We start from the raw sequence: 18,782 nt of genomic DNA, 5'->3' as shown, positions 1-18,782 counted from the left end.
CAGTCCATTTATGTAAAGCTAAATATTTAGATGAAACAAAACTTTAAGATGTGTAGCTGAGACGTTTCCCTTTTTCTGTTTTTTTTTTTTCTTTTTAACTTGATGAATGTAAGGAAAGATAACAATTCACCTTTTTTGCACTCCATTAGAATCACGTTCCATTAGAATCAGTAAAGTGTCGTTATTTTACAAGTTAATGGAAGCATTATTTCAAATGCTTGAACAAATCTTTGTGTGTATGCACAGTTTTACAATGAAATAATCCATCTGTGATTTTAGTTCTGTTCTTTCTGTACTGATTAAATTGGGTATACAACATATCCTAATTGTTTCTCATCTGTCAACTACATTTGACATCAAAATCTGAAACTGAGTAACTTTTTAAGATGTGTTCATTTATTTCCTATTTAACACCATTGAACCAACTTGGCAGCTTAAAACATACTCAGGCAATCTCGGGCTTTAGGAATTGCTGGGTCAAGAAGGTACTAAGATGTAGTAAACAGAAATAGTTTATTTTCAACATCAAGGATTAGTTTTGTACTTTTCTCCCTCAATGGGGGTCAAAAATAATATGATGTTATAGTGAAATTTGGTTCCAGCGTTTTTCAAATAATAATTAGTGTTATGTACTATAAGATTTTGTGTTTGGATATATACCATAATTCATCTAAGTATGGGGAAAAAAAAAAAAGTATAGCAATAATGGCCTTATCAAATTGAAGATTAAAATAAATGTCTAAAGTGTTGCCATGAGATATTCCAAGGGTTTAAAGAAAGAAAATTGAATAATCTACTGTTATGTTGACTCACTTATGTTCTCCAGAACAAGTGCTCAACAGAGTCACCCAGAACATGTTGCACAGGGTCATACCCAGACAGGTTGTATAGAATTCATTTTGACACTCTTAACTAACACAGGAAACTGCAATAGTTTGCAGTCACTAGATTTTGGGGTACTGAATAAGCTGAAGATGATAACAGAGTTGAAAAGATTCCATTTCAGAAAAATCTTTTTCCTTTTCTTTTCTTTCCTTTTTTTTTTTTTTTTTAAAATTTGTTTCCCTAGATCCAGCCATTGTAAATGGAGTTTATTGGTCAGAATCCTTAAATAAGGTGTTTGTTGATAACTTTGATCGTGACCCTTCTCTCATCTGGCAGTACTTTGGAAGTGCAAAAGGATTTTTCAGACAATATCCAGGTAAGAAGAATACAGGTTGAAAAAAAATAAAAAAGAAAAGCTATGGTTGCAAATTTCCATTGAGTATTGTCACAAATACCTTCACAGATACTTGCAAGTTCAATTTTAATTTATCTACTTTTCAGAAAGATTTCTATTGAATGTTTTCAATGTTCTGATTTTTTTTTCTGCTAGTTTCCATTTGGAAGTGATAGCTCCAAAGATAGCTCACGCATATTCTTTATTTGTATATACATAGATATGAAAAATAACTTCTGAAGTGACTGTGGAGAAAAACTAAAGACCCTTCATACATCACTGAACTTAGATAATGTGTTCTATTAATACATACAAGAAGACTTAATTGTAATTTATCTGGTTCTTAGATTTCCCCATAACTTATTATCTTGCATTTAAAGATTTCAAAAATTTGTTTTAAAGGTACTTTCATACAATTTGTAATAAAATTCAAGTAAATCACTTTTCTTATTTCTATTTATCAAATAAATATTAAATATGTTACATGTTAAGGTTTATATTTAATTGCATATCAAATATGCTACATACTAAATACACTAAAAAGCTAAATAAACTTATCCCCAGCTTCTGCAATTTTGGATCAGGCTCAGAGTGGGAACTTTTCCTTTAGCTGACAGTTTAGTGACCCATGTTGTGTTTTCATTTTTGTTTGTTTTGGTTGTTTGTTTTTATGTATGAAGTCTTGAGTTTAATGCGAGCCAGTTTACTGTAAGCCTGTAGGTCTGAAAGTGGCTGAAAGTAATATATACATCTGTATTAATTTTAGATTATGGTTGAATTCTCAAGCCCCATAGCATTTTAAGGATAGAAAATGTTAATCTTTATTTTAAAGGCTGTTTTTTGTTTTGTGCTAGAAGACTGAGTGCAAAAGCTGAAAGGATTGCCTGTCAATCTTTTTTTTTTTTTTTTAATGGTCAAAGCACAAAACGTATGACTTGTGAGTGAACCTCTTAATATAGCAGTACCTGTTGAGATAAGCAATGAAATGTAAGCACTCACACTTTGAAAGGGACTTGGCCAGCACGTCATGAAACTGGTCAGCACAGAAGACCAAGTATGACAATACTTCAGTGACAATAGTATGATGAGCACAGTAGGTCTGAAGAAGTTTTCACTTTAGAGTAGGTTAAAAAGGAGTGAGAAAATCATCTTGTTTCTGTCAGTGCTATTTTATCCTTTTTTTTTTTCCTCAGCGTTAGCTACCTTATAATAGCAAATGTAAAATTCAAGTATGAAACTGCTAAACATTACTTTGTCACAACATCACAGATGCATTTTGAGAAGTTACTGTGTAAAACGTAATCTTTTTTTAATCATTTAATCTTTTTTTTTCTTTTTTTTTTTTTCCTGAACAGGTATTAAATGGGAACCTGATGAGAATGGAGTCATCGCATTTGACTGCAGAAATAGAAAATGGTAGGCAATAGATGACCAGTGTTTAAGAAATGTAGAAGAAAGAAAAGTTCAGTATTTTAAAGAACAAGATGTTTTGTCTTTCATCTTAGGTACATCCAAGCAGCTACTTCTCCAAAAGATGTGGTAATTTTAGTAGATGTCAGTGGCAGTATGAAAGGGCTTCGATTGACTATTGCTAAACAGACAGTTTCATCTATTTTGGATACCCTTGGTGATGATGACTTCTTCAATATAATTGCTGTGAGTGTCTCAGGATTTTTTTTCCATCTTTTTCTTCCATCTTTTCACAGAGAATCATACAATGACATATAATATTTTATTGCTATCCGTCATGTTTTTATCACAAAATACAATTGAAAAAATGTTGTGGGCAGGTGATGGATATAGGATGGCATTTGTACCAACTGAAAAGACTGATTTTCCAGTGCAAGCTGGTGACAGTGTTTCAAACCGTTTTTCTAGGAGTCACAATCTGAAGCCCCTTAAGCTGTCATACTCATGGGGGGGGGGGTTAATTAATAGAAAATCAGATCAGGGAAAATTAATAGAATAAGATGTTAGATCTTGCTGAAGCTTGCATGGCAAGATGAAATACCAACGTAGCTCCTCATTTTTACTGTACTCCTCAATGTGAATCTGAAGGGTGCTGTTTGTGTACCTAGCTAATTGAGTTTCAGAAGTGAGATGCTCACAAAACAACTCTAAAGCAAGCTAATGAATATAAGAATCTACTGCATGCTATCATTTTACTGACCCATCATAAATCTTTTAAAAATTATTTTTAAGTCACATTTTTCGTGTACTTATAATGCAACATTGAATATTATGAACACATAATGAACACAATTTCAGATGCTACTCTCCAAAAGTAAGATTTATTGATCTGTAAAATTATGTGAAAAGCAGTGCCTGATGTTTAGCATTGAAGACATATTAAGTTCTAGGACATTTTTTCCATGTTGATCCTATGATATGACATTATTTTGCAAATAACAACATGGGTATTGTAAAGTTTTGTGGAGAGGTTTTACTGGTGCTTACTAACAGTGATAACTTAGAATCATCAGTAGTTCTGTTACTTGTGTGTGGCAGTTGGTTCACATACAAGCTTTAAACATATGACGAGGATAGTTCTACAGTTATTTAGGTGTAATAGGATTGATCATGACTATGTTTTGGCTGAGGAGGGGAGATATTGATGGTTTTATAAATTTCCCTTTAATATTGTTTTGAGAATAAGTAAATAAAACCACTTTATAAGTAAGTGCTTTTATCATTCCTGTAAATCCCAAGAATGTCTTTAAACTTCTGGATATAAGGAGGATTTGGGCCTTCCCATGGTATGGTACAGCAGAAGTGCCATTTTTGTATTAAAGTAAATGATCCCAGTAACACTAGTGTAAATCATTGAGATTGTCTGGAGAATGAAATAACTATGCCTGAAATATATGTGCATGTACTGTATTTTTAATAAATTAGTTCAGAATATCTTTTGTATTAATCTTCCTGAATAATAATTACATAATTAGCTCATGTAGAAGGAGGGCATAATTGATTGGTCGTAGGAGGATGGTTGGACCAGATGATCTTGGGGGGTCTTTTCCAACCTTAATGATTTTATTATTCTATTAGTTTTTTATTATCCCTTTACACTGTACAAAATGTTTTCTGAAGGCATTTCAGTTTGCTTTTTGGGTTGTTATACGTTTCAGTATCCTGTACACAAAAAAGTTGAGAATTTTCATTAATAGTAATAGGAGCTATGGTCAGTACACACTAATGTCATTAAAAATTCAATTAACACTTAAAAATATCTAGTAGGATAGAAAACAAACAACAACAACAACAACAAAACAAAGCAGCCAACAACAAGCCCTCAAAGCTGTTAGCAGTACATTAGTTGGATTGTTTCATATCCACTAGGTCCATTTGCTTTTTCACTATATATATTTCTAACTTTATATGTAGCAGAAAGCAGAATTCAGTGCGAGTCTTTCCAGAGAATAAACATAAAAACATAATGTTAGAAATCGTTTTAGCTTTCATGGTTAGGTTGTTGCAAAATCTATCTGGAATTGATGGACTAGATGATTGAATTGCAAGAAATTGTTGAAATACAAGAGCGATTTTGTGCTGCCTATATTAAAACGTAAGGTCAGTGTACTGGTGCATGAAAGAGATGCCTACAACAAGAAAAGGCATATTTTTCCAGTTTGCTTTGAAGTGTAACTCCAGCTCATGCATTAAATTAACAATATTATCATAAAAGGAGTACTAATTTTGCCCAATGCTTAAATTTTTTAAATGCTTTTACAAAAATGTAAACTCTACATTAATATTAACTGAGCTGAGAATTTTAATCAATTTTAATGCTTTAGTCACACTATTTTATCAAAATATATTAGAAGAGTATTATTTGTTAATTCAAAGCACAGTAGCCCTGGTTTTAATTTGCAAAATTTTCCGTTATAAACAGTTTTCGTGCAGTCTCTATCTTCTAAGTCCTAGTATTCATACAGAAGGGATAAACCTTATTTTTGAGCCGGCCTGGCTAATTCTATTCTGTGTGGGCAAAATGAGAGCAGGCTGGGCAAGGGGAAGGCAGCCACTTGTGTCCCTCTGTATGAGTGCTACAAGCTCTGAGCTGTACTTGTATCCCACTTGTTGTGTGTGGTAATGCTAGGGGAACTTCGGAAATACCAAAAGAGGAATCAAAGGAATTGGTTTGGCTTTGTTGTTGGGTGTTAGGTTGGGCTGAAAAGTAGTTGTGCCTGAAGTAGTGTGAAATCTTTATATCTGTGTGTTGTTGCACAACACAATATGAATTTGTTTCTATGCACCTTGCTCCAGACAGTTGGCAAAGGATAAATATGAGAAACGCTAAGGTAAATGTAAACTACTTGCGTGGGTTTGGAAAATACCTCATTTTTAGAATATCAATAGTGTCTGATTATAAAATATAAGTCAGCAGCTGCCTTACTAATCATACGGTTCCTTACTTCAGATTTTGGCCCACTCACTTTATTGTATGCCTGCTGTACAAAGAAATAGCTAGAGTGGCAAAATAATGTAAATAAAACAGATAAATGTAAATAAGTAAATTATTATAATCAGTGACCTCAAGTGCTTAAAATATAAGAAAGCTTAAAGTAGGCTGAGGTTTTAAGAAAAGCTTGTAAAACATGGTAATTGTTCTTCTCTCCCTCCGTCAATGAAGCGGAAGCTGTTGATAGCTGCTGCACAGTAATTAGTTCTCTATGCTATTGCATCACAGCTATCACAAATGTAATGTGCAAAGATGTCATATACACGAGTATAGGGGTATGATATGTAACACTAGGAAATAAAAGAAAACAGTGTAATGCAAAGCTCTTGAAGGGCAGAATGCAGTCTTTTACTCAGGTGAATTAATTTTGTAGTAGGAAATAAGAAAGCTGAGTACTGACAGCTTTGAACTAAAGAAGAAAAATCTGTTTTAAAAATCTCCTTTCCCTGGGAAAAAGGGAGATCTATATCAGGTATTGCTGGCAAAGTCAGCAGTTACTAACAGGCCTTTTGAGTCAAGATCAGGAAGCTATTTTACTTAAATACAAAATTTTAAATGTCATAGAATAGCCGCAGTACTGAGTTCAAATTGCTGGGTGAGATTGTGAAATATGTGTGGGATTTCTGTAGATCGAGAAAATTCTGGAATGTCTTTTCTCTTTTCCATTCTAAAAAAAAAAAAAAGTTTGGCATAGTTAAAAGAGTTATTAGTGATAACATTGTAAAATGCCCTATGACAATGACAAAGCCATCTGATACATACTATGAAGCACAAGCAGTGTATTTTACTGAAGGGGGAAGCTGTACTAAAGCTCTTATCAAGTAGATATGCCAGTTTGAGACGGAGATGCTGCTTGAAAGCCTCCATGTGTTGCATCAACATTCTTCAGTTTTCATGGGCTTTGGGAGATTTTTGCTGTTTTGGGCATTGTTTTTGGAAGTGAAATAATTTTGTCTAGTAAATTTTTCCATCTCATAATATTTTTAATGGAATTTGAAGTCTATATAAGCAGCAAATTGTATAAAAATTAAAATGTAATCATAACAATGCATCTTTGCAACAAATTGAACCATCAGAAGCTGATATATATTTTTATATACAGATTTTTCTTACTATGCTTTTGTTTGTATCTGAATGGTAGAGCAAGAAACTCTGAGAAACAGAGCACATCAGGTTGTGCTTGTAATTCACAGAACACTGCTACATAAAATACTCATTGACACGCCTTGCCATAATCCAGCTTCTTCTTCCATATGTAGCAGATTACTTTAAATATTTTATAATAATATTCCCAAGGTGAATTAGGTACCGCAGATGCAAATAGTGTCACAACTTGGCAGGGTTTCAGAAGGTTAAAAATCTACATTTTCTTGTGTTCGTAATAACAGTGAAGGTGCTTTGTCCACATGCTATCTGTGTAATTGTGCTGCTTATGTGTCAATGAACATTTTTCATTCATCCTTTTTTGAAGGAGGTTGGTTCTGTAGAATGGGACTGCTAAGGGACTTGAAACATCCATTTGTGACAGTGTGGGCATCCTTTATACTATGCAAATGAACAACAGTAAAGACATTGCGGGAAGCTACCGGGAGTCTGTCTGGGTTGTGATACAGCTGGCAGACGTGCAAGCTGCAGGTCTGCAGGGATAGCCTGATGATGTGGGTTACTTAAAATGCTGCTGAATAGAAGTCATACAGAAACTGGACAGACTGAATTTATGCTACTTAAATGATAGTACTCTGACAGAGTAGGAAGTTATGATTCATCTGTTTGCTGGTGGTGATAAGTCTGGGGAAAAAAAAGTGGTACTAATACAGCTTTTAAAAATTCTGATTTTGCTTGCATACATGAGGTATTTGAAATGGTTATCATGACTGAGAGACAGGCAGACTAATATTTTACTCCATGTTGGCTGATTAAAGACTGTGCTTGGTATCATATAAAGAAAAGTACATCTGGTAGTCTAGTCTCTAATGACAGCTACCAAAATCAAGCTAAAAATCCAGGCTTAATTAGAAAGTACATTGATTAAAGAACATGCTTAAAAAAAAAAACACAGCACAAAAACAAAAAACCTGTGAAGGCAGGAGAGAGCTTGGAAATAGGCAGTGGTGTGCCAGTGTCTGTTACAGGTTTTCAGGATATGGTGTTTTGTTGTTGTTGTTTTTGTTTTGTTTTACAACAGAATGGAAGGCGGTTTTCACTTTGTCATGTAATAATAGTGTGTGGATTTGGCATTATTATTTTGCAACAACTTTCAGAAGAAAGACTGAAGAACAGTCTGAAGAGAAACTATATGGGAGAGTACATCATTTGTCAGACCAATAACGTGCTGTGACTCTGAAAAGCACACAGGACATTGCCAGTGACTCTCTAGAGTTTCAGATGTCATTGCCTTGTTTTTTCACATTACCTTTGGAGCAATAGACATGGTCTGCAGGATCTCATAAATTAGAATAATGTTGATGGGAATAAAATAATTAGGAAAGCATGAACATTTTCTGCAGAAAGTTTGGATAAATAACCTAGCATCTTGTTTTGCTTGGATTGCTAACCAATTGCTACGTAGATGCTGATGTAAATATCCTATATCTCTAGCAATAGGAAGTGAAGTTACTCTGGGTTAATATATATATATATATATATATATATTTAGAGTGGAGGACTAATTCTGGCACAATGCCTCAAGAATAATTTGATGAAGTTCTAATTAAAAACTCTTTGCAGCAGTAGTTATGAAATTAATGAATGTGACAAATAGTACACTGTTCATGTGAATGATGATAACAGGTGTCCTGTGTGGAACAGGTTGCAGGGGTCTATGGTTAGGCATATGTGCAGACAAAGGATCGGTGTTAAATTGAAGAGAGAGCAGAACAAATTCAGAGGTACAGGCAGAGATGATGAGATCTTGCAGTGACAGAGAACCTTGTGTAAAGTTTTTTTTTTTTTTATTATTAATTATTCCTCATGAGATGGAGGAATAATTGAATACATGCATATGTTAATCATCTGAAATGCTTTCCATCATTATTTTTGGCTTAATGTGTTGTCTTTTCTTGTCTGGTATGGATCTTCTGATTCACTTAATGTCTGTGAAAGTGTGAAACGAAGTAGAACCAAAATGCAAAGACCTCATACTTTGATCTGTGATAACTTCTAGATTAGATCAAATGAGTAAGAAGAGGAACTAAGTGAAGACTATATCTCTACATCTAATGTAGAATTTTTGAAGGCATCTATATTAATCCGACATTTACTGAAAGGTTTAAAAGATTTAAACGATCAAGTCAATTTTCAGTCAAGTGACAAGCATCCATGGTTCTGTTAGATCTGATGTTTGTTAGATCTGTCATGCTGATGACACTTTGTTTAAATTCTTAAGATGCTTCTGAAAGTGGGACTGGAGTATCTAATGTACTTGGACCTTGCAAGATAAGCAGAGATTTCTTTCAAGATCTGTCACAGCTTCAGGTCTTAGTTGCTTGACTGAAGTTCTGACTTGATAGACATATTCCAGATTGATTCAAGCTCACAGAGTTTTTGGCATGGTTGTTCCACTATCAACCTTCCAAAACATGTTAGCCAACGCCTCAATTATTTGTGAGGTTTTTCTGTATATCTAACAAAGAATTGGGAGTCGTGACAGTGATGCATCAAATCTGAACTCTTAATACTATTCAGATTTCAGCATGAAGGATATTTATACCATCTAGTGTATACATTACCCATTAATTCCACCTGAGTGTTGGCATCCATTCAACTGAATGTTCCTTTTTAAAAGTCTAAACCTCTGAAACAATAGGAAGCATGTAAAAGAAAAAAAAATACCATGGCCAGCTTTCAAAAATGAACTAAATCATAGTGTTCTTGCTTTATATGCATATTTCACTGTAGTTCTAAATCATTAAATTAAAATGTATCTTTCAAAGCTTTTAATTAAATTTTTCATCCTACTTTTTATTTCTCTCTATAGTATAATGAAGAACTTCACTATGTTGAACCGTGTCTGAATGGAACATTAGTTCAAGCAGACAGAGCAAACAAGGAGGTAAGCAACGAAAGTAACAAAACAACAGAGTTAGGATGCAGAGCATAACAAGGTACTATGATGATGTTTTTCTAGAATAATGCATTCCATTATTAGAATTTATTAATTGTTCTCCTTGTGCCATTTCAAATGAGTGTGATGTCACTCAGTAGGAAGAAAAAGAAATATTTTCCTAGTTAATTTGATTGAATAAAGTTATTTGAAAAATGCAAAAATCATTGAAAATATACTGTTAATGTTTAGTAATTATTTGTTTTTAAACTAAAATACTTTGGTTGCTTTAAATTAAACTATTATTCTGTTACCAAAAATGACTGAGGAAGAGATTGCAGTCTTAAGTCTTGTTAACACCGAAGCTGAAACAAATCTCAAAACAAATGAAAACAAATATTATACTATGTGAATGAAATATGTGGCCATTCCAAGCTTGTGTGTCAAAATAATAATGCATTCTTTCAAGAAAGTTCTCTGTGTGTGAGCACAAATGAATTACACACTGCTGGCATTTTTTCAGGAAAAAAAAATACACTGATTATTTTATTTGAAGGGATACTACAGTATAAATCTGCAGTTGAGTTTGGTTTATTGCCTGCCACCCAAATGATGTTGCTCTGTATAAGCAATACTGCACTGTGCTTCTTTTTGAAATTATGAAAGTCATGGTATAAAAATAGTTGAAAAGTTCTGTTTCTTATAGATTGAAAGACTGTTAAAATAGCCACGTGTTATTATAGAATTTCTCTTGTAAAGCTTTCTCTCCCAAATTGACTTGTTCACCTATGATGGGTCTTGCTTATGGTCAGCAGACTTGTCTTCTTCAAAATACTTTTTTTTTTTTTTTAAACTAAAAGCAAACCAGAAGATTCTTAGCTCAGCAATGAATTGCATGTAAGGTTCAACATAGCAGTTCAATTCTGCTTATAGAAGTCAATGAGACATTGTGGGAATTAGCAAGTATAGCTCTGAAAACATACTTCTAAGTGTCTAAACTACATCTTTTTATGTATGACAAGACAAAATTCACTTGATCTGGTTATGCTAAACTTTATTGTATTATTCACATGAGTTCTTCATGTTTCACCTAAATATACACCAACATTCTGCAGGAATTGCTCTTCATGGGCTGCTTGCTTAGTATGCTTAATGTTCTCCACTGTTGATTTTTAGAATATCTAAATAGAATTTAGTTGCTATGTTGAATGACATAAATTGTTTTTAATAATTTGCTTTTGAAGACCCTTATTTGTGAACTTTGATGCAGTTCTCTAAAGCAGCACTTTATTGAGTGCCTCTAATGACCCGTATGAAAGTTGTGTGAGATCTAGACTTAAAGCTAGAGATTCAAACATATGGCTGAGATGCGCTGCCTGGAATTATTCCAACTGTAAACCTTTCCTTCACTCTGTAACTGATCAAAATGCAGATTAACATATACCCATATGTTGCTTAATGGCAGATTCATTTTAATTTAATTGATCAAAAAGTTTCTGAGTTTGTGTTACCTAACACCTAATGTTCATTCTAACTTTTTTTTTTTATATTGCTTACTAAGGACAGGTATTTATTAATGCAGCATTTGTTGCTGGAAGTATGCATTAACTAGTTTTACTAAGTAATTAATTTATGCTGAGTGACTTTAATTTCTACCACTTAATATATTTGATTTTTTTAACCATAATACACGAGTATCAACGTAAAAGAACTCCCATTAAATGACCCTTAAAAAAAAACATTTCCCCTGCCCCTCCTATCACACACACAAATGCGCACACACACACCGCAATTTTTACTAACTGCATCTTGCTAGGTTCATCTGACTTGATCACATGTAAAGCAAGTAAACATACTACTTAGAAGCAAATACAAGAAATTGCTTTGAAGTGCTTCAAATGGATTCAAATGGAGTCTTTCTACTCTGAGGATGTCACTTAAACATACTCAACGTCTTTCTTTGAACCAAGTTTTCTTTCATCTCTAAACTCTAACAAGACAAGGAAATGGAAAAAAAAATCTCAAAGATTAGGCTTCCCTTATCACTTCCACTGTATTTGTAGTTTGCTAGAGGACAAACCAGCTTCATAGCAGGATGATGGATTTTGAATTCTAACAACAGGTGCAGATGGGCCAGGGCAGGAGAGATGAGAGCTGCTTATTTGAAGGAAAAAAAAAAAGGTTTGCTTTGGCACCTGTGGCAATCTTCCTCAGGTGGCTGGGCTATAGCCAGAGCCTATTCTGATCCCATGCATAGCCTCCCAAGTTAAGACAAAACCTTGGAGCATCTTTAAGTAATGCACCATAAGAGCGTTTTTTTGGTAGGCTACAAGAAACTACTTCAGCCTTACGGCTTATAGCACCCTGGGAAATGAATACCTTGATGACGATTGGTGCTAAATATTCGATACAAAGACTGGTAGCAAATGTACATGCTCTTTCACATTCAGGGATGGTTTATAGAAATGCTTCTTCAAAGGGCCCAGACAATATAACAGGCTGCCAAAGAACCACATTTCCAGAAAATCCCTTCATTATTGGAGGGAAAACAAACAAACAAACAAACAAAAAAACTGTGACACCCCCCCCCCCCCCCCCCCCCCAACAGTATTGGAAATCCTGTATTAGTTCTACACATTGTCTCCTTGGATCTAAATCACTTACCGTTGTTTTCTGGACCACAGTGTAGGAAGTATTTATCTAAAATAAATCCAGTCTTATTAGAGTATGAAAAAGTAATTAAAGTATTGTAACCTGCTGATATCTGCTCTGTGGTTAAGTGGTTAAACTTTCCTTTGAGTATTGCAGCCCAGTTTTCTAAGAGTCAGGAAAGTTTTTGGAAAGCCTACTTTTCCCTTCACCCTAATGTTCTTCTCGTTGTCTTTCAGTAACATGGGCCTGACACTAGAGTAGATCTGTAAAAGTGCATGCAAAGCGAGGAAGTTTCATTTCTCTTTGAGTAACAACCCAGTTTTATTGCTGAAGATACATTTGTTCCTTTCTAATGTGCAATCTGGTCCCATCTGTATTTAAATGATGCAGCATGGCCTTTCTCTGTCCATGTATTTTACATTTTTGGTCTCTTTTTCCCACAGGCATTTTAATGAGGAGAGCAAAATGAAGTTTACTTCTTGATTTAAGTGATAAAGGAGCCCCAGTAAAAGAGAATTCCTGAACATGAATTGTTTCAGTAAGAGTAGTCAGATAGAAAAGAAACCATAACATGAGTAATTTTACCTTTCTAATCTTCAACCTAACAAAATGCATGTTTTGAAAGAGGGTACAGTTTTCATGGTAGTTGCCATAGTGAAATTAGAAATGCCTCATCATACTTGCAAGGGTTACTTGATCAGTATCATTCCTTGATTATAGCATTAATAAATATTTGTCTGGTGTATTGCAGTAGATTTTTAAATGACATTGAATAGGTCGAATATATTACATAATAAGACATTTAAACATTTTTGTTAAAAATGCATTTTTATTATGGAAAGGGAATGAGGGTTGGAGAAAAAGCAGGTTTTCAGGCCTGAATCTCCAACATTTTGATCATGTAACTTTTATGTTTTCTTTTAAGAAAGTATGAGAATACATTGACAGAAGTGATGATTCGAAACATCTAAACCTGTTCCCCACCAATGTCAAGAACTGCAGAGTAATGCAGCCTTGGGTTGTAAATCTTCATGTAAAAACTTCATTTTTCTAATTTAATGCTAGCAACAAACTACAAGGAAGAGATATATTAGTATATGTTTACAAACATGTTTTTGATCAAGTATTTTTTTCTGCAAAATCATTGATTTTTTAAAAGATAGTTACATGTAGTTTTCCAAATGGTGAAGCAGTGAGGATCTAACTAAATTTGTCCGCTATAACTTCTGAAAGCACAGCCTTTTGAGAAACCCAATTGAATCAAATTAATTTTTATATATTTTTGAAAGGCAAACTTCAAATGTGATAGTGATGTTATTGGTGTTAATATAAGTGCCACTAGATCTACTAAGGTAGAAAACAGACATCCCAGCACTAGACTTCTTCCAACATATAGTATTTCTGTTTTCATTTTTACAATAAAAGAATGTAGTAATGTGGTTTAGAATAATTATAATTTACAGGTGATACAGCAGGCATCAGGTTGCATCCACTTCTTTCAAAAATTTTTCATAGTATACATAAGTATACTTACATAGTATAGTGTTTTTCATAAATTTTTGTCCTAGCATATGTGCTGGCCTTGGAGTTTCAGATTTGGATGTGTGGAGACACACTTTCAGAATCTTGTAAATTATTCATAATTTGCAAAACTTGTTTCAAGTTTACTTTATCACAAAGATTAAATCTGTAATTACATTGGGTAGTATAAATGGGGTTAAAATGAATCTGTGCCCCCTAAATATGTCTTAGTAATGTAAAATATGTAATATATATTTGAATGTTACCAGACTAATTTATAATAAGGCATTAGCATTAAACAGCTGCTACCTTGAAGTGTATCAATTTGCTATACATAAATTTAAAAAAGAGTGGGAAATAATTCAGACACTATTCTGTCACTGTCTGCACTTTCTCCACAAATTACAAACATGTGGAACTGCCTATTTTAATACTAGTTTTCTTGAGCCAAGAGGTTTTCGTCTTTGAGAAACTCCACGTTAAAATTTACCTACCCCAAAGGAATCGGAATGTCAATCTGATTTAATGTAACTCCAGATTTAATGTAACAATATTACAATATGCATTCCTCTTTTATGTTTTTTTATTGTACTATATATAGATCGAGGACATTTCTCTATAAATGTTTCCAGATGAAATATATTATCTTTTAGATGCACAGATAGGCACAATAACTCCAAATTAAATCGACAACTTACCCTTGCATAAATTGGAATGACAAAAATAGACAGACGTAGTGTATAACTTCCAGTGAGCTTTTACTTTTGTATGCAGTTAGCAGAAATTAAATAATCAGAAGAGTGATTCAGCAATGAGGCTGAGTGATGTTGCCAATAACAGGTTGGTAAATACAAATTTTGCATATTGAATTTTATTTACGCAAATTACTTAAGTGTATATTTATCTATCTTCTTATATCTCCGAAAAAGATTGCTGCCTGCATTGCTTACCTGTAAAAAATTAAAAAAAATAAAAAAAGTGTAAAGGCTCACTGAAAGCTATTTTGATTTTTTTTAAAAAAAGCTGACGATTCATTATCGACCTCCAAAAGTTTAAGCTATCCTTAGACCACTGAAAGTTGCTCTGAACTTTTCTATTGTAGCCCTAGTGAACTAATTTAACAATAATCTGTTTTTAATCTCGTATATTGAATCTTGAGCACTTTGTTCAACATGGCTTTTCATATCCCATATTTGTTTTTCTGAAAAAAAAAAAAAAGTCTACCAACGCAATGCACTAGGGAATGCAGTTAGATAATCATCATGAAGAAGCTAACCTGTGATTGCACTGGCAATGAATATTAAATAACAAGATGCTTAAATGCATTTTACAGGTACAAATACAGATTTATCAACTGTTAGTATGTGTGAGTAAACATCCCCATGACATGTCAGTAAACAACTCTCTCACTCCTCTTGTACCTCACACATATGACTCCTAATTGTTTTGTTTTTGTTTTTTTTTTACTCATTTCTATGCTGATATAGTTCCTCGTCACAAATCTGATAAATCTTTGCCAAGTATGTATCAGGAAAATTTCAAATTACTGCATGCATGGACGAATATAGGAACTAATACTGGTTGGAGCAAAGACTTGCACTAAAACTGACAGAAATCTGAGGAAATGTTGAACTCATTAGCAATGTTTTTTCTGTAGGAAGCTCACCCTTGTCAGACAATGGCAAGTATCATATTTTGCCAGTGTAATTATATAAACTCTGCTGCATGTATCACTTGTGGACTGTTCCTTCACTCTTTGGAATCGGTGAAAAATATTTATTCGTGTATGCTTAGACTTCAAGTAAGGACTACAAGTTGGTACTGTAACCCCCTGTAACTTGGGTATTCTTACTGCTGGTAAATGGTATTATTTCTGATAATCTCAAAACAGCTAGAAAAAGAGATGGGTATCCCTACAGGGCTCTGGGAATCCCGTGTAGCTTATTCCCATAACAAGAGGAGATGCAAAACATTGTTGGTTATAATTGAAATGCTGCAAAATTTGTTTAAATGGGAAGTTAAGTATGACACAGGCTACTAAGGCAGAAGGCCTAAAATGGAGGGTGGAGGTTGGGGGGGAAGAATGTGTGGCTAGGTAATTGGAAGGCAACAGGTGGGGACTTGATGGGGACTTGATTTGTTCAGCAGCGTACAACAGTAAACTCACTACCAATGTACTTCCATCTTGTCAGTGGTATAGAAATGTGATATAAAAAGGACAAGAGGTTTTCAGGTCTTCCAGAAACAAGGATCTGATATGAGTCAGAGCAAGCTGAATTTACGGGGTGATATGTTTCTCTGTGAGGCTTTGGGTTGTGTCCTCCTGCTAAAATCCATTAAAACAGCCTGTGAAGTCTTGTGGATAGTGTGGCAGTTAAAACTTGAGCCAAGCACGCCATTATTGTGACTAACTGTCATGATGCTATGGAAAATCCATAAGCGAAATTCTGCAAAGGCTTGCTATGTTGTAAAGAGCTATACCTAAACATGAATGCCAAACATCACGGATTATGTTAGTCAGCAGCTTGTCTCTTCTTTTTTCTTTAGATCTTATTGTTAGAACACTTACCTGGCATTTGAGAATTGGAACTTGGTTCTCTGCTTCACTGTCTTGTTACTGGTTTTCAGATGTGTTTGTTTCCTCAGCTGTCAAATGAAGAGGGAAATACTTTTTGTCTTCTTTCTTTTTCTTCTTAAGAATGATAAAAGCTGGCAGATTGTGGAGTATCCTGATATAACCATAATGGAGGCCAAAAAATTCCCTGACTGTAGCAGAGTCTTCTGTTTTATTAGGAGTGTATTGAGGTACTGTTTACTTTCAGGAAGTGAGATTTTGTGAAGTGAGATCTTGTTGTAACTATAGATATCAGTCAGTTTTTATAATCTCAGAGTAAACCTTGTGAAGCCAGTAGAACAGCCTGTAAGATTTGGTTTTGGAAGACCAAAGATTAAAAAAAAAAATGACCCAAAAAAACCACAGTATATGCTGTTCAATATACCCCCATATTTCATCAAACAGGCATATTTGTAACTATAGCTAAGACAAGAACTCATTTCCTGATTCTAGGTCCAGCATATCTATCTGTTGATTTGTATCTGACTTAGATGACCATCTAAAACAAAGTTTACAAAATTTAAAAAGAAAAGGAGAGAAAACCTTTGCGGGTTGTACATATGGATTAATATTCATTGTTAGGATCTCTGGGATTTCCTGTTTATGACAGAAGACAGCATTTATAAACAACCGAGGAGCAGACAAAATGGGCAGCATGCAAAAGACAAGACCAAGTGTACGCATCACTGATGTTCCTGGCTGAACCCTCCACAGAAGCATGCAAGGATCTTGTCCTGGCTGAAACACAAGTACATTTGTCTCTTCACTCTCTTCAAGTTATGTTTTTCAGCCATGTCTAAACTGATCTTAGATACCTCCACAGCTGAACACATCCAAGCTTCTTCATTGTAGTAAGACAAGACTTCTCCTGTGTTGAGCCCTATAATTTTGTAATCAGACATCAGAGTCTGATTGTCATAATTGTGTGCCTAATTTGCATTCAGAGTTACCAAGATTATGCATGTCAATTAGGTATTTGAGTCCACAGTTAGATATTGCATGTTATGGTAATTGCTCATGGAAATTAGGCATCCAGTTGCATGCGAATGTTTGTGCACACTGTTGTACCAGATATTCAATTCAAACACCAGGTAATTCAGGTACTAATCTACAAGGGCTCCAATATGACAGTAGAGAGAAGCTGAGGTGGCCCAGTATTACTGCTTATGCCGTTTGTTACTAAAAGAGCTATTGAAAATGTAAAGATTAAATTAGAAGATGATATAATGGCTTTTTGAATTGCTACAAAAGGGATTCCCACTTTCTGGTATGTTTGATTTATGAAAGTTATTGACAGTAAAATTGAAGTGTTTGTTACCTCATTCCAAAATCATCTATTCTTCTTCTTTAAACTGATGATTCAGCTTTTAAGGTCCTGTCCTGACATTTTTTTCAGTAGCAGACGGTTGAAATATATCTTTCTGTCTTGCAGTGCATTTATAAGGAACCAAATTATTGGATAGCAGTTGCAGATGTTGTGTGGGCAAGTTGTTGATTAATTTTACTAGGCACACTAGGTTGAAGCTTTGTAATCCTCATACCAAGGATACAATCCTTTAAAAATGCCTTGTCTTTTCTAATAACAAAAGGGGCACTATAGCGCGACTGGCAGGAGTGCACTAGTAATTTTTGATTGTTTACTAATAAAAACCTCAGCTAGGTATAGAGTGGACTATCTGAGGATGCTGTTACTTGTGTTGCCTGTAAAAGAAAACATGACTTCTTTTCACACGGATCCAGTTAATGCCACACACCCGGGGCATCTGGTGTGATCAAAGGGAAATGAATATTAAGTGGCATGTTGTGTGATTTTTTTTTTTCTAGCGGTCATGCAGAGTGTTGAAACTTTCAAACAACAAAGAGAAGATGGAAAACGCTTCAAAGATAGAGAATGGAGTCAGTAAAAACACAGAGACTCATTTTAGTCATTTGGTCCTTTTGCAGAATCACCTTCTGTGGCATCTGTTCACTCAGAAGCCTGGAGGCAGAAAACAATGATTTGTTAAAAATCACAGTGCATTAAATTGATTTTTAACATTTTTAGCATTTTTTATATCAAACGTCACTATTATATTTCACAAAGTGTTTTTCAGAAAGTGTGTTTTTATATACAGAGAGAGAGAGCACGCTATGGCAAGAAAAAATATCGAATTTTTCTGACAGATCATGTGAACTGAATTATACACTAGAGATTATAGTGTTTACTAGTAATTCTTGGTAATCTGTTTATGCCGTATGTTCATACTTGATAATGTAGATGCTTTGTCATAAA

General features: G+C 34.2%; 1 protein-coding gene across 23 annotated transcripts in view; it reads left to right on the top strand.

The window, feature by feature from the left end:
- CACNA2D3 (calcium voltage-gated channel auxiliary subunit alpha2delta 3) overlaps window positions 1-18,782 on the top strand; it is a 531,247-nt gene that overhangs the window by 265,340 nt on the left and 247,125 nt on the right. For all 23 annotated transcript variants that reach the window (XR_007158072.2, XR_007158070.2, XR_007158069.2 and 20 more), the window contains 4 exons: window positions 1,070-1,201; window positions 2,575-2,635; window positions 2,725-2,875; window positions 9,658-9,732. Coding sequence is in view for 20 of the 23 variants with exons in the window: in XM_013188465.3 (XP_013043919.1) it covers window positions 1,070-1,201; window positions 2,575-2,635; window positions 2,725-2,875; window positions 9,658-9,732 (419 nt within the window). In the remaining 3 variants the exon portion in view is untranslated. The remainder of the gene's footprint in view (window positions 1-1,069; window positions 1,202-2,574; window positions 2,636-2,724; window positions 2,876-9,657; window positions 9,733-18,782) is intronic.

The sequence above is a fragment of the Anser cygnoides genome, chromosome 10 (assembly GCF_040182565.1).
Source record: "Anser cygnoides isolate HZ-2024a breed goose chromosome 10, Taihu_goose_T2T_genome, whole genome shotgun sequence".
Lineage (NCBI taxonomy): Eukaryota > Metazoa > Chordata > Aves > Anseriformes > Anatidae > Anser > Anser cygnoides.
This window is presented reverse-complemented; position numbering and strand designations above follow the sequence as displayed.